At 36.1% G+C, this 25,436-nt stretch overlaps 4 protein-coding genes and 1 non-coding gene across 5 annotated transcripts; 2 read left to right on the forward strand and 3 right to left on the reverse strand.

Annotated features, from left to right (window-relative positions):
• Positions 1–42: 42 nt before the first annotated feature.
• On the reverse strand, positions 43–115 carry TRNAF-GAA (transfer RNA phenylalanine (anticodon GAA)). Its single transcript has one exon. It is a non-coding gene; the product is annotated as a tRNA-Phe (tRNA).
• A 58-nt stretch (positions 116–173) lies between these two features.
• LOC133852215 (autophagy-related protein 8i-like) lies at positions 174–1,588 on the forward strand. Its single transcript, XM_062288916.1, has 5 exons — positions 174–299; positions 410–465; positions 572–624; positions 1,143–1,261; positions 1,378–1,588. The coding sequence occupies exons 1-5, from the start codon at positions 260–262 to the stop codon at positions 1,485–1,487; spliced, it is 378 nt and encodes a 125-aa protein (XP_062144900.1). The 5' UTR covers positions 174–259; the 3' UTR covers positions 1,488–1,588.
• A 1,334-nt stretch (positions 1,589–2,922) lies between these two features.
• On the reverse strand, positions 2,923–7,433 carry LOC133851410 (uncharacterized). Its single transcript, XM_062287829.1, has 7 exons — positions 7,097–7,433; positions 5,935–6,237; positions 5,625–5,833; positions 5,481–5,529; positions 5,258–5,347; positions 5,032–5,094; positions 2,923–4,859 (listed from the first exon to the last, which is right to left on the reverse strand). Exons 1-7 carry the CDS (start codon positions 7,262–7,264, stop codon positions 3,261–3,263), a joined length of 2,481 nt encoding a protein of 826 aa, XP_062143813.1. The 5' UTR covers positions 7,265–7,433; the 3' UTR covers positions 2,923–3,260.
• A 1,132-nt stretch (positions 7,434–8,565) lies between these two features.
• On the forward strand, positions 8,566–11,466 carry LOC133851765 (uncharacterized). The gene is made up of 3 exons (XM_062288336.1): positions 8,566–8,977; positions 10,486–10,521; positions 10,878–11,466. The coding sequence occupies exons 1-3, from the start codon at positions 8,692–8,694 to the stop codon at positions 10,883–10,885; spliced, it is 330 nt and encodes a 109-aa protein (XP_062144320.1). The 5' UTR covers positions 8,566–8,691; the 3' UTR covers positions 10,886–11,466.
• Positions 11,467–12,203: 737 nt separating this feature from the next.
• LOC133851825 (uncharacterized) lies at positions 12,204–14,334 on the reverse strand. Its single transcript, XM_062288418.1, has one exon. The coding sequence runs from the start codon at positions 14,262–14,264 to the stop codon at positions 12,297–12,299; it is 1,968 nt and encodes a 655-aa protein (XP_062144402.1). The 5' UTR covers positions 14,265–14,334; the 3' UTR covers positions 12,204–12,296.
• Between the last annotated feature and the right edge of the window lie 11,102 nt (positions 14,335–25,436).

Raw genomic sequence — 25,436 nt, forward strand, 5'->3', positions numbered from 1 at the left:
GCCGTTTTATTGGAGTGAAATTGGAGGAAAAAAGGTAGAGATTGCGGTGAGCGTGGATCGAACACGCGACCTTCAGATCTTCAGTCTGACGCTCTCCCAACTGAGCTATCCCCGCTTCGTTGATATTTCTAGGTATTTGTATTAAACTTTCCTTCAAAGTCACTTTTCTTTCTCTACAACCTCTTATTCTTTTTATCTGTTCACGTTTTCTTCCTCATCTTTCTGTTGCTCTGCGAGAAAGAGGCACACGGAAACGGAGATGGGGAAGAGCATGTCTTTCAAGGATGAGTTCATTTTCGGTCTGTTTCCAAATCTTTATTGGGTTCTCTTCTAAACCTTCTATCTCTTCGTTTTGTGTGTATTCGTTCAGTCTGAAAAGATAATTTCTTTCTTTGGGATCCACTTGCAGAGCAAAGATACGAGGAATCACGTGACATCCTCACCAAGTACCCCGGCCGAGTTCCCGTATGTATAGGGCCCAACATAGACTGTTTTTGTTTTGTTTTGTTTTGTTTTGTTTTTCTTTTCAGCTTCTTAAGGGGGTGGATATTTTATGGATTACTCGTTGCAGGTAATTGTGGAAAGGTATTCAGAAAGTGATCTTCCTGAGATGGAAAAGAAAAAGTAAGTCAAGTTGATGAGTTTTTTTTTTGTATTGAACATGAGTTTATTTGAATCCACTCTTCATAATAAATCTCCTTGTTAAAATATTTGCTTATCTAAAGTCCTTATCTGCCTTCTGCTTTGTTGTGAAACAAAAGAAATTAACTTTCTTCCTCCTGTTATCTGGGTATCTCAAATCCTTTGCCCTGTTTCCAGGACTGGGTTTTAATGATTCTCAGCTTTCAGTATTTTCTTCTTTTTCGATGGGGGAACAAGGGTTTCTTTTTCCGACTCTCTAGTACTCTCTAGTGCAGAAACTGGAGGCATTGGCTATTCTATATATATGAGCTGTCCAAGACATGCGAAAGGAGTAAAACATGATATACTATATAATATATACACATTCGCCATCGATCGGACTACTGCATTCGGATAATATAAAATTCAAAGAGTTCGAACGATGATACTTCAATAGGCAGTTCTAATATTGAGTTTAACGTCTTTGTGATAGATATTGATCATTTTCTCTTTGGTGATAGATACCTTGTTCCTCGAGATATGTCGGTGGGGCTATTCATTCACATTTTGAGCAGCAGACTTCATTTGGGCCCTGGAAAAGCTCTCTTTGTATTTGTGAAGAATACCTTACCTCAAACCGGTATAATATTTGCGCCATTAAATCCTGTCTTCCTCGTCTTTAGTCGATTTTATTGCAAGAAGTCTTTATTTGTGTTTGTGTTCTGATTTGCTCTCTTTTATGATTTTGATCTGCAGCTACTTTGATGGACACTGTTTATGAATCTTTCAAGGATGAGGATGGATTTCTATACATGTGTTACAGCACCGAGAAAACCTTCGGTTCTGCTACAAAATCATATTTGTGAACGCTGAATTTGTACGTACGTTGTCGTAAATAGTCCTTGTCTCCTCGGTGGCCGGGATTGTTCTTTTAATCTAGGTCTGATATATCATATATGTTTGCCAAGCTGCTGTAAGTTTTCGATTAGACCTCGAATACTGTCCTAGAAAAAAGAGAAATGCTAAACATTTCAAATTTTTTATTTATCAAAAATTGATTCTCAAATGATGTATCACAATTCTATGAAATTGTAACACATTTTTCTAAATGATAGATCACGTGAGATTATGACACATCATTTAGGGATCAACTTTTAAGAAAAAAAAAATTGGGATGTCTAGCATTCTCCTAAAAAAAAATCATGATTAATTAATTGCCAATTTAGAACTGAAGTTGATTCCTCATTTCCTAAATTCCTGTGTATCATATTATGAGAGTTGCTCCAAGTTTCAACTCCCACAATAGGATAAAGGCACACTTCCAACGGTTCAATTAGAATTTGTTTGGGTTTGCGATTTCAAAGAAGTGCGATTTAAATTAACGATTTTAAAATGTGCGATTTAAAAAAATTGATTTTAAAAACACAATTAAGCGTTAGGTAAAATTGTAGTTTAGCCTTTAAAATCGCAAATTAACTTTTAAAATTCTGAGCTTTCAAAAAAATACCATCTTACATGCGATTTGAAAAAAAAAACAGATTTTCTACATTTTTAAAAACTCAGTTCCCAAACGATTTATGTTTTGTGATTTAATTTAAAATTACATTTATTGTCTACGAAATTGCAATTTCAAACGAACCTTACAACTAAAACCGGATCAAATTGAATCCACGGATTTTGTTACCAAGCTTTGTAAATGTAGGAAAAGCCTCCATCGGAGCTTTCTACCAGTTTAAGCTAATTGTATAGAGGTCGGCAAACTTCCATTGACCCCCGACAGATGCATGACATGATGACAACCACCTCAGGCCAAAAATTAAAATTCAACAATATAGATGGATGAAAAATGCAATGCAATTTTCCATGCTGTTATTTTAAAATTAAGGCTTCATTTGTTTTGACGTAAAATTTTTATTCTCTATATTTTCCAATATTTGATACGATTGAAAATTTTGATCAAACTAAAAACATTTTCGATTGACCAGAAAAACCTCTTTTAAACAACATAAAATGGTTTTTTTTTTTTTTTCGTAAATCATTTTTCATGCTTGAAATCTACGTCATCGTCAATTTTTCGTACAAGCCAAACGCCGAAAAATGCTTTCAACTGAAATCGTTTTCCTGCAATTTCACTAAAAACATTTTTCAACAAAAATATTTTACAGCGAGACAAACAGAACCGATTGCACTTACTGTACTGGATAGCAAGAATCACAATTGCATTCATTTTATTATAATTTTCGAAACAAAATAAAAATCAACTACAAATCAAAATATGTCAAGGCATATTGTAGAGTCGTAGACTTCAACCTTTGCACTATATATATTCAAGAAAAGTGTCGTATATGAACATTTGCGGTAACCAAGATACACCTATATAGGTCGAAAATAAAAAATAAAAAAAACCCCTTTCAGGCAACATTCTGTCTTTCAAAAATACCATGCCACAAAATCATATAGTCTAAATGGCCGAACTAGACAATCCATCTCAACTTGAAAAACACATGACAATCAAGGCAAGAAATAGAATCCTTCTCTTTGTTTGCCAGATCAATTGTGATTCTGATACTGTGTAATTCTTGTACTCCACAGAAACTACTACTGGAATTCAGAGTTATAGGCTCTCCTGGAAAAGCGGCTTAGGAGAAGAGTTTATGGCCGCCTCCACTTCGCCAAACACCGCGCACAGGCAACCCTCCAGTGGTGTTCTGGTTACCATCCAACCTCTCATCCGTTGCTTCCAGATCTGAATCATTTTTGGGATCTAAAAGTGATGCCACGGATCCATCACCCAATCGAGCTCTGAGGAACTTCGGAGTCTTCTTTCGTTGCTTACTCCCTCCACCACCATCCCCTATATTTTGATCAGATACACTACCAGCTGATAGGGAATCGTTTTTACCCCTCAGCTTCATTAAGGGCTGACTACCAGTACTTGGCTCCATATGCTGCTCATCCATCGGTATGCTTGATTGGCCTTTGGAAGCACGGTACCCCTCCTTAGATAACCCCTCCTGTTCTTCAGAGGGCTTGTAGCTCGACTGCAGTTGCTGTACGGTGCTTAAAAAGTTCTTTGCTAATCTATCCTTTGAATTACTGTCTTCAGCTACTACAGACTTCCCCTTACCTTTCTTAGGGCCTTTGCCAGTGCCCCAACCATTAGCTTGTGAAACATTGCTCTGCAAACTAGTATTATAGGTCTCAACAAGATCTTTCTGTTTCTGCGGATCAGGACAGAGCCGAGCCATCTCAGGAATGAGATGTGACAAGCCAAATTGCCGCACATAATACAGATATCTTCCAGTGTCAATTAAACCCTGGCGAAATTGTCCAGATATGTCTTTAAAAACAGCGTATTTGTCTTCGTCAAATTCAAGAGCAGCACGAATCCTTTCCACCAAAGACCTGTTTGCAGTCTGAACATCCTCCACATTTAACAAAGCCTGGCTACTTGTGGGCAACTTGTGCATTTGTGCTGCAGAAACTGGAGGGAAATCAGAAATTGAAGGTTCCACAGACCCACTCTTCACAAGATCTGGGGCTGATGCAGAGTGGCTGATCCTACCAGTATTACCCAAGTCCCTTGAAGAGCCAACTGATAGAAGTGCATGAGTTGGCCGACCCTGAGCCATACTCGCAAAACTAGATGCTGCTGGTCCCTTACCAGTGTCCATTTTAGGCTGCCCAGAACTACGTGACATCACAGGCGCTGTATTTGTTGTAGGTCTAGATTGGTTTGAAGCACTTGAGGGTAGCAGTGGTCCACGACTTGCTGCTGGCCAACCCTGAGCTGAATTAACAATAGCCACATTTCTTTGACGGCGGAGATGTGCTGCCATAGAGTTAATAGGAAAAACTTCTGAGTCTTGTTTTGGTTTTCGTCGACTGCTTTTGGGTGCCATGGGGAGGGGTGGAAAGGAAGATTCTTCCAAAGGTGCATTCCCTGCCCTTCCCAAGGCTTGCCGGTACCTCGAAGATGATTCAGAATCTGTTGCAGCTAATGATTCAAAGGGCTGAATGATTGGATCAATATCACTTGCATCCCCAGGATCAGGAGTAACTTGCAGACTGGATGATGATGATGGATCATGAAATGTACGATCTGCATTCGCTGTCTCCAAACTTGCTTCAATGGCCATAGAAAGTTGATTTTCAGAAGAATCAAGTTGAAATGTCCGTCCTCTTCCACGACGACGATCTTGTTCATTACTTCGTCGATATCGAAAGCTAGTTGGTATCTGTGAGGGGGAAAAACAAACAAAGAAAATAGCCAGAGAAATAGAACTCTTAAAAAAATATTTATGATTAATTTAAACAAAAAGCAGCAACACATGATTTCATGATCCAAGATCGGAAAGAAGAAATTAAATAAAATGAAGGCAGTCTTAACAATTGAGAGATTTTACATGCCTGCAGAGCAGCATTACGCTGTGAACGTGACATTCGTCCTCCATGTTCAAGAGCATTATGTCTCTGGAATACAAAAAATCAAACAGTCAATACATGACGTAACTCCAGAATACTGCAATTAATAACCTACAGCAATACAGTTAAACCATGAGTAATAAAAATTCAAAATAAAGAACAGGAACACACGCACTCATGCACACTACATTCACATGCTATATAATATCACCTTCAAGTCTGCTTCAGATAGAAATACAATAAACTTTTTGGCAAGGCAGGCCTCATCTTCACACAAGAAATGCTCTTGACGAAAGTGGATCTGTCACAGAAAACAGCCAGTTGTTTAACAAATATTCTCAGCTAAAAAAAATGAAATGAGGACTTCACAAAGTTATTGTGGATCTTTGCAATTTTGTTACTAAAAGAAGGGAAAGAAAGGACAAGTATCTTGCCTCTAAGTCATCATAATTCTTATAATACTCATAGTGTCCTGGATGCTGCCTGTGTTCAGCAGAGTGAAAAATCATGAACACTACTAGTCTTTATTGCAATCAAAGTAGAGGGTTGTGCTTCTATATAGCAGATTTCTTCTTTACCTTTGGCATATATGACAGGTGTAATGTTCAGTAGACATATGTGAGTACAGTTCATTTTCCCCATAGAATGGAGTTCTGCAAAATTCACACATAGGATGCCCCGTAAAACCACCTCTTTCACCCTCACTTCCATCCACCTCGGTGTCCCCCGTGCTTATATGCTGATTCAGTTGTGCTCTAGTATATAGCTTTTGTTCACAAATAAATACCTGTATCACACAAACGAAGCTAGTGAGTTCCTCATGCAAACCATAAAAAGGAGGCTTTCATCACCAAGAATCATAGAAGAAGTGAGGCATATGCATTTCACCTTCCTTCCTTCCAAACAAAGACTGCACATAACCAACTTATGTTGATGGAACAAATGACCCTTCAACTGTTCAATGTTCCTAATATTTGCTCGACGCTTTGAGCCATCCTGTGGCTGCCCCTCCATTTTATCACATATACTGCATGAAAGCCTGCACATTGCCTTGATCATCTTGTAGTGGTCCATGTCATCAAAAAATGCTTGTGTATCCTCATGGTACCAGTATGATCCCACTCTACCCTCCCTTACATTCAATGGCAAGACCGAAAAGTCATTAATCATTCTTGTATAATCTCCTAAGGCCTGCAACAACGCAGAAGCACATGGATTTAAAATTAATAGATCAACGGGGGAATAATAACTAAAAAAAAGGACAAAGAGTACCAATTCAAGCTCAGTCTAGATGTGTACAAGTATTTTAACACTTCTAATAATTATTAAACATCAATGTCAAATCATAAATATTATTGAAAACACCCAACCCTCAAAATACTTTCAATAGTGCAAGCATTAGAACTTCGCTGATTAGCAAATATTTAAACATGCATAAGCTTTCTGAATCCCGAAACTATGACCCTCTAATGATTACCTATAGTAAACAAGACCAATGAACTTCTGGAAGCCTCTTGTCATCAACAGATGAACCTAACTTATAAGAAACCAAACTGAACACATTGCACAGAAGTGCAGAGAAAAGTATGAAAGCTATGCTTAAAAAGCTGCAAAGTTCAACATTCAGCACTAACTTCATAACTGAGTCACTATAGAGAGAGTATATGCCTGAGAGAGAGAGAGAGAGAATATATGCCTGGTTGTATATTTGACAAGCAAATAAGAAGAAAATTGTCCCAGAAAGCCGAAGAGTTTAATTCCAAACAATTGAATCAAAACAGCAAATTGACAGCAACCGAAAAGGCTGCGAACTATTTCCATCTAGCTGCAGCACACACCCAAATTCTATTTCAGCCCTAATCTCACATTTCACATACAAACACATACCTATGGGATACTAAGTAACCTAAATCAAAATTGAAGCACAAAGCAATTGAAAAAAAACGTTAAATACCCTGAATTGAAACCAAAACCAGCACCTACTATAAGAAAATCGAAAAATCGCAGAAATTATGAGATTAAAATATGAAGGAAGAGCGGAAGTTGAAACCTTGGTGACGAAAACAACGTCGGACTGGGTCTTGCAGATGCAGCAACTGGTATCTTCGCAGATGAAGCGGAGGCGAGCGACGCAGGTGGAGCAGACCTCCCGGTGGCCGCAGGGGCCGTAGGCCACCCATTCCAGAGACTCGGCGCACACCGCACAGCTATCGTCCATGGCTTCCTCTGTACTTCTCCCTCTGTCTCCGTCTCTGTTTGATTGTTTGTGACTCAGAACGAAAATAAAAACCCTAATAGAAGCGAGGGAGGGAGAAAGCGGAGAAGAAGAGGGAGATCTATCGACGGTTCTCAAAAGGCGACGAGGGGCTTCCAATATTCTTGTGTTTATTATAATAAACTTTATGAAAAGAAAAATAAAAAAAGGCCAAAAAAATTGACTTTGGTAATATATTTATACGTTCCGGTTCCGCCAAGGGATTTAGTATTGATTAGGCTCTAAAAATGATTTGCATATATATGATTTGAGAAAAAAAGAATATACTAAAGATAGAAGGTTCCTGTTTTTTACCCGGGTTTGGTATATACCAGCCAACCCACGTGTAATTGGTATTGGCGTTGTAATTCCTCATATTTTAATTATGAAAAAAATCATATTTAGTCTTTAAGTTTTTATCTTATTTAAAATTAGTCTTTGGATTTTTAATTTCAAGAATATGGTCCTTTGATTTTTCACAAATTTTAGATAGGTCCCTATGTTACCTTTTTCATTATGATTAATAGTTTGTCATATTTCATGTGTGTCTCAATTGACAAATCAACGTCTATATCAGCACCTAATACCAATGCCACATCATTAAGCGTCAAGTCATCCATAAAAAAAAAAAAAGAAAAAAAAAAAAGAAAAGAAGAAGACCCAACTTTAGAAACAAAAACCATCTTCTTCATCATCTTAATTTTTTAGATTTGTAACATTAGATGGAAAACCGTTAAATTTGATTCTGATATAGACATTGACATTGTATTAAATGCTAACATGAACTCTATAGTGTCAAATGAAACATATGTGACAAATGAAAAATCGTTAACTTTGACATTAAATTAATAAAGAGATCAATTTGAAACTTAGGCAAAACGTAAGGACCTTATTTTTTAAATTGAAAACCTAAGGACTAAATCCAAATCAAATAAAAATTTAGGAACTAAATATGATTTTTTTCTCTTTTAATTATTATTGACACAATATTATAATAATGTTGTCAGTGATATGATATTATTGGGTTAATAATATTTGCAATAAAATGAATTAGACTCTAATTTTACAAAATTAATTACTAAGTTTTGTATGAAAATATGTGAGAATAATAACATCTAAAAGATTAACTTAAGATATTTTATAAATTAAATCTTATAATAATAATACAAAACTTTTCCAGTAAGTTAAGTTAACTTAATTAACAAAGCAGTTGAAAAAAGAAAAAAAATAAAGTACAACTTGTCTTTCTTTTATTATTTCTTCTTTCTCGTTTCTCTTTTCCGTCTTCTTCCTTCTTCTTTTTCGTTCTTTCTTCTTATATCTGAAACAGGGAGAGAGAGTCAGAGACGGTGAGAGAGAGAAGTAGAGAGACCGAGAGAGTGAGATTAGAGATGAGAGAGAGAGAGCAGACGAGAGGGAGAGAGAGAGAGATCGAGCGGAAGAGAGACGAAACAGGAGGAGAGGCCGTGACCCGTCGACCCAGGTGGTGCGATTTCCGGCGAGACAATGGGGTTTTCTGGCGGGTCAAGACTGGGCTTTTCGGTGGAATATTTTTCCGGCGTTTGGAGGCCGCTCTCCAGTGGGTCTTCGGTAAGAGAGGATCCGGCGAGGCAGGGGGCGATTTCCGGCAGTTTTTGGGTGATTTTTTTCCGGTGGATTTCTGTGGAAATTCTTTTGGTAAGTGAACTATGTATTTTTAGTTGATTTAACTGATTGTTAATTAGTTTGATTTATGGGCTTGTTGTTGATGAATTTTTGGGTAAAAATTAGTGGTTGTGTTGGCCGTGTGTGAGTGGTTTTGGTTGAGTTGGATTTGATGGATTTTGGAGATGGGTATCCCTTGTTCTTAACCGGCTGTTAATTGGTAGGATGAATGGATGTTGTAATTTTGTGGATTTCCCTTTTCTATTAATGACCGAATAAAGTAGACATTGGGTTTTAGGTACTGTTAAAATAATTATGGGTTGTATTTTGGAGATTTTCTGTGGGAATGGATTGAATGGGTATGGAAGATTTTTTATATAAATTTCTGTTTGGATATTAGTCCTGTAAATTATTTATTTTCTTTGATTAATTTAAGAATAAATTTTGATATTTTGATTTGTAGTCTTGGCCAAATTGGTACTGGATTTATAGATAACCAGATTCAGCTAACATGAGTTGTTTCATGTTGATAATTTCTATGAATAGGAATTTGGAATCATGTTGAATATCGTTCGGGTTAACCTGGTTGTTAGATGAATTTTCTAGGATATTAAAGATTTGGACATTAACTTCTGTCGTGATTTCTTTCAAATTATTGATCTCTTTTGGTTAAATCAAAGTATAAATTATGGGTTCATTTTATGATTTCTTGTAAGATAGACTGAGTGGGTTTATATTTCCTGTATAAGGTTGAGATGTTGGGTGCCTTGTTGTTCATTTTCTTGGTATTGCCTCGGTGGTGAATGATCGTAGTTTGATGATTTAATGGTAGATATTGCTGTGAATTATGATTTTTAATAGCAGAAGAATTATTCTTAGTAATTAAGTTGTTATGTTGCGGATTATGTCCGAAGTTATTTTTGTAGAGAATTTTATGAGGAATACCGAATAGATGTAATAATTGGGTAATTATGATTCTTTGATTGTTTTTCTAGAATTTTGTTGATTTTATCAAATTATAGTAAGATTGATTTTATAGAGAAAATTGTGAATGATGGGTGTTCTTAAGGTAATAACTGAGTAGTGTTTAGTGTAATTTGGGATATTGATTTCATAGTTGGAAAATGACATTAGTAAATGATTTTGGTATAAGTTACAAATTGGTGATTTAAGATTTGTTGCAGTTGAGATTTTATGAATGTTTTGTCGAATTAAGTGTTAATATAATTAGTACTTTCTGGACTTGATTGGCATTAGTTGGTTTAATATTAGGTTGTTTGGGTCATGGACTCTTGGACTAAGGATTAGGTATTAAAGGGGTTGCTATTTTTGGAAGATTTTATGTGGTTTAGACCGAATAAGTTCATATTGAAATTTATAGAGCGTTGATGATTTAGTCACTAAAAAGTAATGTGGACTTATGAATATTGATGGGTAGTACAATTTGGAGACTTTTTGTTATGTGTTATTTTATTTTAGTTTAAATTTTAGGCTTGAAATTCCAAAATATTTTTCTAAGCTGCTTCTTTCAATTTATTTAGGTAAAAGTTGGACCTCGATGTTAATGGCCAGATCAGGTAAGGGAACACAACTTTGAAACCCCAGCGAAATTTTTAAATAAAACACTTTCAAAAGAAAAACGTCGAAAATTTTTCAAAAGACTCTTTCACCTAAATATTATTATTCTATTATCTCAAGTATGAAATAATGAATATGTTACATGTGAATCACATAGATGAATGAAGCTGTGATTATATGTTACATGTGCACTATATGAATGAAGCTGATGATTATATGTTACATGCGCAGTATATGAATAAAGATGATGATGAGATTATGATTCTCAATATAGATATGTTATATGTGCACTATATGAACAAGATGATGAAACTATGTTGAATGCATGTTCCTCACACAAAGTTTTGTCCCTCAGTACCATAATGCTGTGATCCAGATCTTATCATGCTGATGATGGGTAGCGGGGCAACCACACCAGAAGCGTGGTGCTATTGGCCGGGGGGTCCTCACCTAGGGAGCTTCCTAACCCGGCAGCTCTCCCCTGTGACAACAAGATAAGCCTATGGGTCTTTCGGGATCAGTCCTATGGACGAGTCCAACGTGCACCGCTTATAGTAAAAATGTGGAAGTGGGCTAGTGGTAGACAAAACTTACACATTATGAATGATGATTTCATATGCATATTTCTTATTGATGCTGATATTTCTATATGTGGACTCTGAAAATTCTAAAATACCAAACTGTGATTTTTGTACTCCCATATGTTTTGTTGTGTCACTTACTGAGTTGTCAAACTCACCCCTTACCCCTACAACCTTTTCAGGATACAGTAAGCCGAAGTCACTTTTTGATAATGGCATAAACCTCGCTAAGAGTAATAGAATGTTGGAGGACTGATGTAATCTTTGTATTGTATAGTATGTTTTCCTTTTGGAATTTATAACATTGTAAAGAGCTACTCTTATGTACATATAAATAAAATAGATGGTTAAGATCTATATCTATTAGAGGTGTCTTTTTTGTACATGTTTTTTTTTAGGCTCAAGTTCGTGTTCCCCTTATATTCCAAAACGGGGGCATAACAGGCGTGGCATGTTAATAGATTCTATCAACTTTTATAATAATAGAAACTTATCTATTTATTTATTTATTACTTATCACAAAGAACGGGACAAATACGATTAGAGTCCGGCTCTTTGTATACTGGCAGACGGATCCTGAAAAACCATCCCGAAGGCAAAAATGGGGTGATGTAAACCTAAAATTTACCTATAAGGGGCGGTGCTCAAGCCTAATATTCAACAAATGTCTTAATTTTCTGGTCCTTATGGCTCAAGATTCAAATGCTATCGTTTGTAATAGAATTAAGTATTACATATAATGTTTATTAATTATGCGTTTGAGATTGCGATTTTAAGCTAAATCGTAAAAAATGAACCATTTAAGAATTATATTTTTTAAAAATTACGATTTGAAAAAGTAAAACAGTTTGCTTTTTCAAATCGCAAGTGATGAAGTGTATTTTTGAAAACGTAGAATTTTAAAAAGTTAACTTGAAATTTTAAAGGTCGAACGCTAAACTGCGTTTTTAAAAATCGTTTTTTAAATAACACATTTTAAAATAATTATTTTAAATCGTACCTTTTAAAATCGCAATGTGTTGAATATGTTAAATTCACAATGATTTAATAATTTAATAATCACGTAAATTTATTGTGCTTTTTTATTATAAACTCTGTAATTTCATAACGATTTATTCCTACTCGGAATAGATCTTATTCATTCACAAATATAAGGAAAGGGAAAGTAGATTGATTGCACACGCATCGCACAATTAAGACTCAACTCCTTCACTAGAGATCCACAACGGTTCATCAAACCGCCCTCTCAGCTTATCTCCAACCTCACTTCCCAAGCACAAGCGCCCCATGTCCAGCTCATCCCCCGAGTGCCACGCTGGCGTGCCATTCTCGAACCCATTCCATGTCAGTCTCTTCAGCCCACTCCCGTCCAACCTCACCACGTACAAATCCCCATATGGCTGAAACTGATTGGGCCACGACACCGGCTCAGCCGTCACACCGCCCAAGTTACCCGTGAACAACAGCCACTCCCCGTCCGCGCTAAAGCACACGTGGTTAATCCTCTCCCTATCCACATCACCCGAACCCTCCGATCCCGCCACGTGGATCCTCCGCAGATCAGAGCCGTCAGGTTTGATTACGTAAATGCTGAACGCCTCAACTTTATCCGGATTGTGCCTAGTGGATGAGTATGCAATGAGATCTCCGTTAGGTGACCAGCTGGGCATGGTATCGATCCACGGGCCCTCCGTTAACCGCCGTATACCGCCATTGAACTCGCCGTTAACGGCGTCCACTATGTACAAATTCTTGTGCCCAGACCTTCCAGACCGGAACACGACGGACTTGCCGTCTGGCGAGCAGGAGGGGAAGGCGTTATTCCCCGTCTCCTCTCTCGTCAAAATCTTCACGTCGCACTGGATCTCCTCGCGATCACCGTCCAGTTCTGCCGGGTCGAACTTGATCCTCGCGATCTGGACCGTGGCACTCACTGACTCAAATATCGGGCCCACCGAGGTGTACAGAACGTGTTTCTCTGTGGCACTCCACGAGTTGTAAAACGTTGGACGGCCCTTCAGTAGAGTCCACCGCTTAGAACCGTCCGATTTCACGACCTTCAGACCGGAGTTGCCTTCGAAGTCGTGATTGAACGCAATAAACTCACCGTTGGGAGAAAATGAAGGAAAAAAACCATTTACTCTAAGGATTCGGAGTTGTTCAACTGGAGACATTACTGGGTCAAGATGCTGAATCGTCGACTCGCCTTGGATCGACTCGCCCCGGAACCGATGGAACCCGAGGAACCGGGAACCCGGAGAGACAAACGGGTTGTAGTGGTGGAAATTCGGGTTCACCGACTCGGTCACCGGGTGGAACGTCTTCGACTCGGTGTCGAAGATCTCGATGTGCCGGAAATTCTTTTCGCGCCGCCGAGTGGCGATGGCGATTCGTTTACCGTCGTGCATGGCTGCAGGAGTGAAGCAATGGAGCCCGGGCGGAGTGACCCGAATGGCACTGTTTGGAAGACCGTAAAGAAGCTCGAGATTTTCCGGGAAATCAACCCGGAAAATGCTCCACCAACCGTCTTCGGCTTGGCGGTGAAAGTAGATTACCGAATCACCTGACCAGGTGGGCCAACCACCTCGTTCGCACACAGTGACCCGGTTATTCGGGTCGGATTCTTGAAACACAACAATATCAGTGTGGAGCTCGTGGAACTCACCGTCCCAAGGACGAGACCCGTACGACGCGACGGCTATGAAATTCCCGGACTGAGAAATAGCGGGACTGTAATCAACGGCACCGTACGGGGTGAGCCGGGTAAGATCCAAATCGTCGACCCGGGTGGAGTAGAGAGCGGACCAGCTCTTGAAAGCAAGGTCGGGTTGTTCGTGGGCTGAGATGAAGTAGAGCCGGTTGTTCTTGACAACGGGGCGGTCGTGGAAGAGGCTGGCGGGGATAGAAGGAAGCGGTTTGGGGCTGGGGAGTCCAGGTCGGGTTAGGTAGATACGGGAAGACCCGGTACGCTCGGAGACGAAGACGAGGGTTTCATCGTCGTCGAGGAACTGGGCGTTGAAGTTGATGGAGATGCCATCAGTGAGACGGTGGTCAGAGCCGAGAGTGGCGGTGGGGTCGAGCTCAACAGAGAAGAGATCGAAGCCGTAGTGGGGCCTACCCACGGTGGAGAAGACGATGGTTCCGGTGGGATTCATGAGCATGTGAGAGAGTAAGATCGAGTGAGATTAGACTGAATGACGAAGAAGCTAGCTAGGAAGGGTTTACTTTTTAAAGGAGAATTGAAAAAGGAGAAGTGGGTGGGCTCTTTTTGTCTTGGAAAGGCTAGGTTGCGCATGAGGTGACGTAGTTTGAACTTTGAAGCATGCACGTGGAAGTTGGACTATAGCCAAATTTATATTTATCGGCTTTATTATTATTATTATTATTTTTTTTTTTTTTTAGAAAAAATACAAAATATTTTATTCAAACTACCACTCAATTGTTAACGTCTAATTGTATCAATGTTCTCCCTCAAACTACTAAAAAATATCAATGTCTCCCTAAGCCAACAAAAAAGACAAAAATGACCTTAATTTTTTTTGAATAATACAAAAATAAATTCGAAAAAAAAAAAACTAAAACTAAAAAAAAATTAAAATTAAAAAAAAATATAAAAGAAAAAATAAGTGAAAATTATAGTAACAAATTTATTTTTTTTATTTTTTTAAAAAAAAGTAGAAGAAAAACTAGTTTTATGTTATTTTTTTATAACTTTTTGTTATTTTAGATTTTTTTTAATATTTTTTTTTTAAAAAAAGTAATAATTTTATGAAGGGTATTTTTGTCATTAGGGGGGACATTGACATGTTTTGGTAGTTTGGGGAGACATTGACAATGGGGTAGTAGACGGGTAGTTTGAGGAAATTATGTACTTTTCTTCTTCTTTTTTTTTTTTTGGTAACTATGGGCTATTAGTTAAATGTAATAAAGTTTTTATAAAATTCATTTGTTGGATAGTTATTCGAGTTTTGTTCAGACTATAGTCATTATTGTGTCCTATCAAATGTCATGTGAGTTTTAAAATTACCATCAAAATTAATCAACTATAATGATTATCTCAAATTCAATGATAATTTTAAAAGTCACATAATATTTGAGATTACACGAGAAAAACTCTATTTCTCTCCATAGCATTACTCAAGTTCTATAATATATTTAAATAGCAAAATTAATGAGATATTTGTCCATAGTTGTAAGAGTTGGTTAGTGTGAATGCTTAGGTGTCATATATATTCGGATATGGTTCAAGACTTGTTCCCCAAGTATTTGGCTCCAACAACTTGCTCTTTTGTTGACAAACAATATCAGTCCACGTTTGAAGATAGAATAAAAGAATCAATTTTTCAACCTTGTAGATAACTTATAAGGGTCACATATATGCAGGTACTGTTTGGAACAGACGAAATAATTATTAGATAATTAATTATCTCCAAAATTAATATTGACATTTTGAAAGTTCAAATAGTAATGTTTTAGTTGTTTCGAGCTAAAATGTATGAATAACCAAATTTTCAGCATTAGAGATTAATTATGAACTAATTATATATCCCAAACTGTCTACAATATTGGTCTATCCTTAATTTTTCAGCCACTATATATGAAATTACTTTAATTATTATTTGTGTGGTATATATATAGCATTACTTTTATATAATATCCTATCAAATCAAATTATAACCAACAATAAACAAGAAAGCTAGAGATGCCTTCAACCTCTCAGCAAGCACTACAAAAAACCCTACATTTGGACGCGTGTTTACAGTACTGGTTATTGTAGACACGCGTCCAATTAGCCACGTGTCTTTTTGACAGCGTGGCTAGTTGTATAAACACCCCAATTGGACACGTGTATTACTACACGTGTCCAGGAAGACGCGTGTAATAATACACGTGTCCAATTGGACGCGTGTATTTTTACACGCATCCAATTGGACACGTATATTATTACACGTGGCCAACTGCTATTTATTTCCAAATATATATTAAAAAAAAAAATACGTTTTGTGTTCTTTTTTTTTTTAAAAAAAATAATAATAATAATAAAAAAAAAAAAATCTTTATCTTATTAACTATATATATCTGTGAAATTACGGTGTACATAGCATATACATATAAGGTTAGGTTTTAAAGCTATATGCTATATGTAAATTCTATACTTGGAGTTTATGTTTTTTAGGTTCCTTATTTATATATATATATGGTATCACTACAAAAAAAATTGTTTTTCGCCACTTGCAGTTCGCCACGTGTACGGTCACTGTACACGTGGCGAACTGTTGGCCGCGTGCAAGTGGCCACGTAAATACACGCGGTGGGTCCGGTTGACACTAACTGCACAATTGGCCGCGTGTATTTTAATACACGCGGCCAATTGTTAGCCGCGTGTATTTTAATACACGTGGCAATATGTTTTTTAAAAAAAAAAATAAAAAATAATTTTTTATTTAATTTAAATCTGTATTGAATTATTTTTTAAATAATTGATTGTATTTTTAATTTAATTCTTTGTTTTTAGAGGAAAAAAAATATAATAACTGAAAAAAAAAAAAGAAAAAAAAAAAGAAAAAAAAAGAAAGGAAAACACAAGCAAGTTCAGTAGAGAGAGAGAGAGAGAGAGATACAGAGAGAGAGAGACAGAGAGAGAGAGAGAGAGCGAGAGACAGAGAGAGTTAGACAGAGAGAGAGAGCGAGAGAGAGAGAGATACAGAGAGAGACAGAGAGAGAGATACAGAGAAAGAGAGAGAGAGCAAGAGACAGAGAGAGAGAGAGAGGGAGAGCGAGAGACACAGAGAGAGAGAGAGAGAGCGAGAGAGAGAGAGATACAGAAGAGAGAGAGAGCGAGAGAGAGAGATACAGTGAGAGACAGAGAGAGAGATACAGAGAAAGAGAGAGAGAGCAAGAGACAGAGAGAGAGAGAGATACAGAGAGAGAGAGAGAGAGAGAGAGAGAGAGAGCAAGAGACAGAGAGAGACAAAGAGCGAGAGACAGAGAGAGAGAGAGAGAGAGAGCGAGAGACAGAGAGAGAGAGAGAGAGAGAACACACCGTGAGAGAGAGAGAGAGAGAGAGCGAGAGATAGAGAGAGAGTGCAATACAGAGGAGAGAGAGAGAGAGAGAGAGAGAGAGAGAGAGACAGATCTGTCCAGTGGCGCGCGGGAGAGAGAGAGCTGCTGTGCTGCTGTTTATCGATTTTTTTGAAGCAAATTTGCTTTTGAAGCTGCTGTCCAGTACTGGCGCGCGGGAACATGCATTTGAAGCAAATTTGAAACTGCCAAATTTTGGCAGCGTGTCTTTAGGCCACGCGGCCAATTTCTTATACGTATATATACATAATAAAATTTGCTTTTATTAATATATATTTAATAAAAACAATTAGCCACGTGTATTAAATACACGTGGCTATATACAAAACTTAATAAATTTATTTTTATTAATATATATTTAATAAAAACAATTGGCCACGTGTATTAAATACATGCGGCCAATTGGCCGCGTGTAGAAAATACACGCGGCCAACTGTGATGCGCATATTTCTAGCCACGTGTACTGTATACACGTGGCTAATTGGACGCGTGTCTACAGTAACAGGTACTGTAGACACGCGGCCAATTGTAAAGTTTTTTGTAGTGTATACTGATAAGTACGTAAACCCTAACCTAATTTACATATTGTACAATATGTATAATTAAACCAAATTTGGTGCTATATATATATATATAATTAAACCAAATAGTTCAAATTAGGGTTTAGTTTTGTACACCATCTACGTTTAGAAACAAAAAAAAAAAAAAAAAATTAAGGTCATAACAAAGTTAAAAAACCTATAATTAATATTATATATATAGATATGCATGCATGTAAACGGTTTAGAAACTATATACATTTATAATGACTTGTATATATATACCCTAACCTTGCTATTTATGGCTATATATAGTAAATGCAATTATTTTGTGGGTTCCGTGCTACATAATAAATTAAATACTTATGGTTTAGTCCCTTATATAGTACATACACTTAGGGTTTATGGCTATATATAGTACATACACTTAGGGTTTGTAGCTATATATAGTACATACACTTAGGGTTAGGGTTTATAGCTATATATAGTACATACACTTAGGGCTAGGGTTTATAGCTATATATAGTATATATACTTAGGATTATGGTTTATCGATATATATAGTATATACACTTAGGATTAAGGTTTATAGCTATATATAATATTTACACTTAGGGTTTATAGCTATATATAATATATACACTTAATTAGGTCAATGGCTATATATAGTACATACACTTAGGGTTAGGGTTTATGGCTATATATAGTATATACACTTAGGGTTAGGATTTATAGCTATATAGCTATATAGTATATATACTTAAGGTTAGGGTTTATCGATATATATAGTATATACACTTAGAGTTAGGGTTTATAGCTATATATAATATATATACTTATGGTTAGGGTTTATCACTATATATAGTATATACACTTAGGGTTAGGAGTTTTAGGGTTTATAGGTATATATCATATATACACTTAGGGCTATGGGTTATAATTTAATTGATTTTACATTTTATGAATAATAATGTCAATATAATTTTCACGTGTCATTATTGTACACTTTTAAATATAACATTAAATCCTAGATTGATTATAATTAGATTGTTCCGATATTATAGAAATTCGAATGAATTTGGCTTATGTGCTGTTACAAAAAACTACAGTATATTTACCCTAAATTTGTATGAGAAAGATTGTGATATTAAATCTAAACAGTTGGAAAAATGAAAAAAAACTATAGCGTATATCTTATAGTTTTTTACGGCGTTTAAGTCAAATTTTATTCAATCAAGTTAAAAAGAGAATCTTCTCAAACAATTACAAAATTAAAAATTAAAAAGCTAAATGTTGATTTTTCTCATTCTTTAAAGAGAAATGTTTAATTTTATTCTTTAAGTCATGAGCCCCCCAAGAACAAAAAGGAAAGCAAAAGCACGAAAAACTAAGAAGAATATGGGAGGAAATTAAGAAAGTATATTAAAGTTGTGAATCAATTTAATCGCCTGCTTGTAGAGATTTATATTTTCAAAGTGTTGTGATAAAAACACTCAATATTGAGGTATAAAAACTTTTAAGTCTCGTATAATGTTAAATCATAATTTATCTTAAAATTTAATTATTTAATTATTATTTGAACTCTAAAATTTAGGGATTGATAGCAAAGTCTCTTTTGTTTTATCCGTATTCTATTTTGGGCGCGCAGCCCACGCATGATGATTGTTCCCAAGAACTAGGGCTTGTTTGTTAAGCTCCTGTACATTACATAATAGTGCCGGTCATTATTCACAATTTTTTAATTTTATTTTTACATTTTTCAATAACAATAAACATAAAAACATTCTCACTTTTTTCACTTTTTATATCACATCAATTATTTTTTACTATTATTCAAATAAAAAAATTCACTACAATATAAATTTTTTTCACTTTTTTATACAAATTCTTTTTATTTTATGTCACATCATCACTTTTTACTAATTTCAAAACTAACAACCCACAACTCTGTTCTGTTCTTTGCCAAACAAGCCCCTAGTACACGCGTTGATCATGGTGGGCTGAAAAAGATCTGTTCACAAACTATGCCCAAAGTATAGATTCTTCGCCTGAATGCCACTTAAAGTGCATTATGGGTTGGTATTTAATCCATATATGTCTTGAGGCATATTCAAAGTTGGCTCTTTGATCTTTCTATTTTATTGTCACACCTTATACGGTTATACCCACCAATGTTTGAAATCTTAAAGAAGTTCAAGGTTGTGTTGTCCAACCAAATTCATAGGATCAGAAATCGAGGCTGAAAAAACGAATGCCAAAGAGCCCATTAATTTGTAAAACATGGTGTTAAATCACCACAAATTAGTATTCGAACACTCTTTTTTGACCGATCAAATGTTTAACTGAAATTAGAGTAAACTGCGTAGTCATGATTCGAACTCATGATATTTGTTTTAGTATCATGTTAAATCATCATTTATCTTAAAAGCTTAACCTGATATGAAATTATGGACTCAATTATAATTCTCGAGACAATTAAAAGCCAAAGAAATTAGGAAAAATAAAGCGATAAATTAAGTATGTATTTTGATGCCATACATAACTAGGAATGTCCTGGCAAGCATATGATAATAAATATAAACTTAAGATTAAAAGTATATTGAAATTGACAGAGTTTTCCTTCAAACTAGGTTGAAAAAACTTAATTCTTCCAAACTGGGTTAACCCAATTTCAAGGAAATCTTTATCCAAAAGAAATTTAAGATGAGGGAGATAAAAAAAAAAAAATAGGGAAAAGTGAACCCTATCTACCCTAGAGAAAACGATTATTTCCTAAAAAATGGCAAATTAAGATAACTTAAAATAGTAATTCAGAGTGAAAAATAGTGGATTTTGGGCCCGAAAATGGCATTCATTGAGCAAAGCTTGATGGTCACTGAGCAAAGATATTTATGAATTGGTGTCATATGCGCGATTCTGATACTTGTAGTGAAAGTTATCCCTGATTTATCGTCATGTGCGTAATGATGCTCAATTAGGCTTTGGATCAATTAAGGGTTAAAACCTAAGTTGAAAAACTTAGAAAATTTCCAAAATTTCCCGAACTAGAACGTCATGTTCGAACGAGACACTATGCCACATGTCAATTAACGGCAAGCACGAGAAAACGAACAACCAAGTTCAAATATGAGTTGACTACGTTCGAACGGAGAAACACCTCCTTGTGCCAAAATTTGTGCAGTTAGACGTGACACGAATGTGATGTATATTTAATACGTCTGACTTAGCGTCGATCAAATAGATGAATATTCCATTCGAATGTCAATGTACAATGTCAAAAAAATTGTCTATTTAAAGATATTGAAAATAAGGAAAAAAATCACATTTTTGCTTTCAGTGTTCTATATTTTGAATGAGGGAGGGGGTTGAGTGATTTTTCTTGAAAATGTGTTTGAGAGAGAAAGTAAGATAGTAGTTGGAGAATGAAGGAAAAGCTTAAAGAAAGCCTAGAGGTATAATTTTATTACACTTTCTTTACTCAATCTCGTTTCAATTTGCTTGGATTTGTGATCGATGGTTTATTGATCAATGGAGTGGATTAAAAACTTATTAATGTAACAAGTTGGGGTTTTGCTATGCATGTTTAGTTGTATAAGGTTATATGGTGTAAATAAAGGTTTTAAAGTGTTAAAGATCAAGTTTAAATACATTTTCGCATCACGGTGCAGTTCTTGCATGTTGCCGTTCGAGTGGTACTAGTGCTATTCAAACAAGGCATTACTTGAGAGCCTTGGTCGAAGCAACATTTGAACGAGCTAGGTCCAAAGAGCCCCGTTCGCAACTACCTTCACGATCCGTTTGAACGAGATTATTTAGGAAAAAAAATTGTTTAGGGTTTTGAGAAAAAATCTAGGATTGACAAAATGAATAAAATCTAGGTTTAAATACTTTATTAATATCTATGGTTTAACACGAAATCAAACAGGCCCTTCGGTTTTTAAAAGTATCACAGATGATATATGTGGACATTTGATAAATGCATGCAGTTGGTCCTTCTATTAATGTTTCGTTAAATAATTTAACAATGTACCATGTCAAACCTATTAGAAGACTGCCACATGTCTCATATATCACATTACTATTTTTTAAAATAAAAAATAATTAAAAAGAAATAAGGCGAGGGAGTACTTTTGGCTACCCTTATTTGGCTAAGGGGGTGGCTTGACCAACTCTAAATTTTTAAATAATAATTATGTGGCAAATATGACGTGTGACCGTCATTTATATGTTTGACGTGACACATTGTTAAATTATTGTACAGAAGAACCAATTGCGTTTATCATATGTCCACGGGTACCATATGCAATACTTTTTAAAATTAAGGGTATATTTGATTTTCAGTTAAACCACAGTTACATGTAAAGTATTTGACCATAAAATCTAAGTAGTGAACATACATAATGCATACAAACACATCGTATGGATTTAATGCTCAGGTGAAGGATATTAGCAAAAGTTGTAACTAAAGCTTCTCACCAATAACATAACTGATTTTACTATATGTATGCATAATTTTACTTGTGATGATGAGCCTTGAAATTGAAGTATTTTATGTATTCTAATATATATTTTGTGATTTACATGCTTAAGAAGAAAATGAGTGTAAAAGAAAAGTATTCAGAGAAATATGTGTTAGAAATGAAATGAAAATACCAATTTTATAAAGAATAAAATTTTATGAGAAATAAAAATTTTAATGATCCAGTGTCGAGTGGGGGAGTATGCTTGATGACCTAGTGTTAGGTGGGGGAATACGTCCGACGACCAAATATTAAGTGGGTGAGTACGCTTAACGACCTAGTGTTAGGTTTGGGAATACGTCTGACGACCCAATGCTAAGTGGAGGAATACAATATTTAACGACCTAGTGTCAAGTTGGGGAGTACGCTTGACGACTAAGTGTTATGTCGGGAAGTACACTTGAAGACCTAGTGTTAGGTGGTGGAGTACCCCTAATGACCCAATATTAAGTAGAGGAGTACTATGCTTAGCTAAAATATAAATTAAACTAGTAAGGAATAGGGAAAACTTCACAAAATGGTACATAACTATAGCGTTTTTTCACTTAAGGGTACTAATGTAGCAAAACGTTCAATCGAGTGTATGAATTTATCAAAACCGTTCAATGTAGGGTATTCTGTCACCCTCCATTCTAAATCGATGACTGAGCCCAAAACACATGTGTTTCACGTGATATTTTTGCCTTGAACTACCACTTTTGTCCCTCATCTAAACGATTAAAAGACCCGTTATACTCGAACTCAAAACACACACTCTTTTTCCCTCCCAACGTAACACATCAGCCGAACTAGAGAGATCAGACTCTCAAACACTTTCGTCCAACAGCATCGTGAAAATGTGGGTTTTTATTCTTGGCCATTATCCTCCTAAACTTCACTTCTATTTTCGTTCATGAAGGAGACCTATTTGTGCAGTTACGGCGCCGGGGTGAAATGGAGCCTATGTCCGACAGTGAGTCGGCAAAGTCCAGATCAAACGATCCAGTATGCAAATGTGGAAAGACATCATCATCTTGGACGTCGTTCACCCTAAGTAATTTTGGTATGAGGTTTTTTTCATGTGTAGATTATAAGGTAAGAGATTTTTCCCAAAGTTTTTCCTTTTGAATTTCTCCAAATTTTTTCCTTTAAGGTTCTATCTTTGACTTACCATGAAATGGGTTGATTTGATTTTATTTCTGATTATTCAGAAACCAGAGGTGAGATGTGATTATTTTAAATGGAGTGATCCTGAAATCTGCGTCTACGGTCAGAGAGTTGTGTCGAGATTGAGAGATTGGAACGAGAATCTGAAGGCACTGAAGGCCGAACAGGAATTGAGTCGAATAAATAGGTTGGATGAAGTTGGAAAATACAAGAATGAAGTTGAGAAATGCAGGGCTGAAGCTGAGAAATACAAGTTCAAACTACAGAGACAAAATGATAAGTTTCGGTCGGTAGAGAGGAAGTACCAAATTGCATTGGAAAAGGCTCAGAAGGCATGGAAGAACTAATTGGATCAGTCTCAGATGTCATTTCAATCTCAAGAGAAGTTGTCAGAGTAGTTTCAGATGAAGGATCAGTCTCAGGAAGGGGCAAAGTTGGTTGACGTTGAGTATACACAAGGCCGGGTTTGAACCAGTCAGGAAGTGGTAGTAAATCATCAAAACAAGGTAGAATACTAATCTCAGGCAACGACTCAACAAGTGTAGGAAAGAAATATTGATTCTCAAAGAAAACAACATTAAAGGATAAACGAAATTTGTTAGCACAAAAATCATAGCAAACATAACTTTTGTGAGAAATACTATAACCCATAAAGACACATTTAATAGACTGAGCCGAGAGTTTGTTACGTTCATGAGGAGGTAAATGAACAAAGCAAACACATCCAAAAGTATGCAGATTAAGATAGGTAGGATATATGTTGATGGTACAAACGATAATATGGAGAATGAAAATTTGATACCTGAGAAGACAGTCTATTAATTAAGCAAACTGCAGTAGAGAATGCCTTAACCCATAATTTAGAAGGGACATGTGATTCAAGTAGTAAAGTGCAAACAACATCTAAGAGGTGTCGGTTCTTTCGTTCTGCCACCCCATTTTGCTGAGGAGTATAAGGACAAAAACGCTGAGAGACAATGCCTTTGTGATGTAAGAAATCATGAAACTAGTGGGACATGTATTCTTCACCAAAATCAGACCTCAACATCTTAATACATATAGAAAATTGATTCTCAATATATGCAACAAAGTTCTGAAAAACAAATAAGACCTCAGATTTGGTTTGAGGAAAAAAGACCCAAGTATATCAACTTAAATCATCTATGAATGTCACAAAATATTTATATCGAGCATGAGAAATAACAGGAGAAATGCCCAACACATCATTATGCACCATATCAAAGCATTTAGCAGCACGACTATCATGAGAAGGAAATGAAAGAATCTTACTCTTACCAAGTTTGCATACAGAACAATCAAAAGACAACAGTTTAGAAACATGTTTTTTATTGCCAATCAAACCAGAATTGAACAGACGAGACAAAATAACAGAGTTAGGATGGCCTAAACGTTTGTGCCATACTTCACTCGAATTATTAATGGTCATACAAGCTAAAGATAAACTACGAGGAATAAAAAATTGCAGTGGAAAGAGTCTGCCAACTTTAGGCCCCTTCGCGAGTATCTTTCCTAACACCTGATCCTGCACAAGACAACCATCATGAGAAAAATGGATATCATAGTTTTTTTCAACTAATTGGCCAACTGAAATAAGATTATTAGACAGTCCAGGAGATATATAAACATCTTGGAATGAAGGATTGATATCCGCTATTTCATTTATAGCTAAATGACTCCCATTAGCTACCTGAATTTGAGAGGAACCATGATATGGACGAACATTGTACAACGCATCAAAGGATTGGTCATATGATTGGATGCAGCAGAATCAATAAGCCAAGACTTATGCGAAGTATTACCTTGAGTCCCTAAGGCGGAAAATGCTAACATAATCATCTGCTGGACCATCTCATGGGCAAGACTAGAAGACCTGGCTGCAGAAAAAGCTGAGGACATCCCTAAAGCAGAAGAAGTCTGCACTGTAGCCTGATAAGCAATAGCAGGACGATGTGGAGGCCGAGTGGGACATTCTTTGATAAAGTGGCCTTGTTTCTTACAGTAGTTGCAAACTTTCTTTGCACAATTG

This window comes from Alnus glutinosa, chromosome 12, assembly GCF_958979055.1.
Source record: "Alnus glutinosa chromosome 12, dhAlnGlut1.1, whole genome shotgun sequence".
In the NCBI taxonomy this organism is placed as follows: Eukaryota; Viridiplantae; Streptophyta; class Magnoliopsida; order Fagales; family Betulaceae; genus Alnus; species Alnus glutinosa.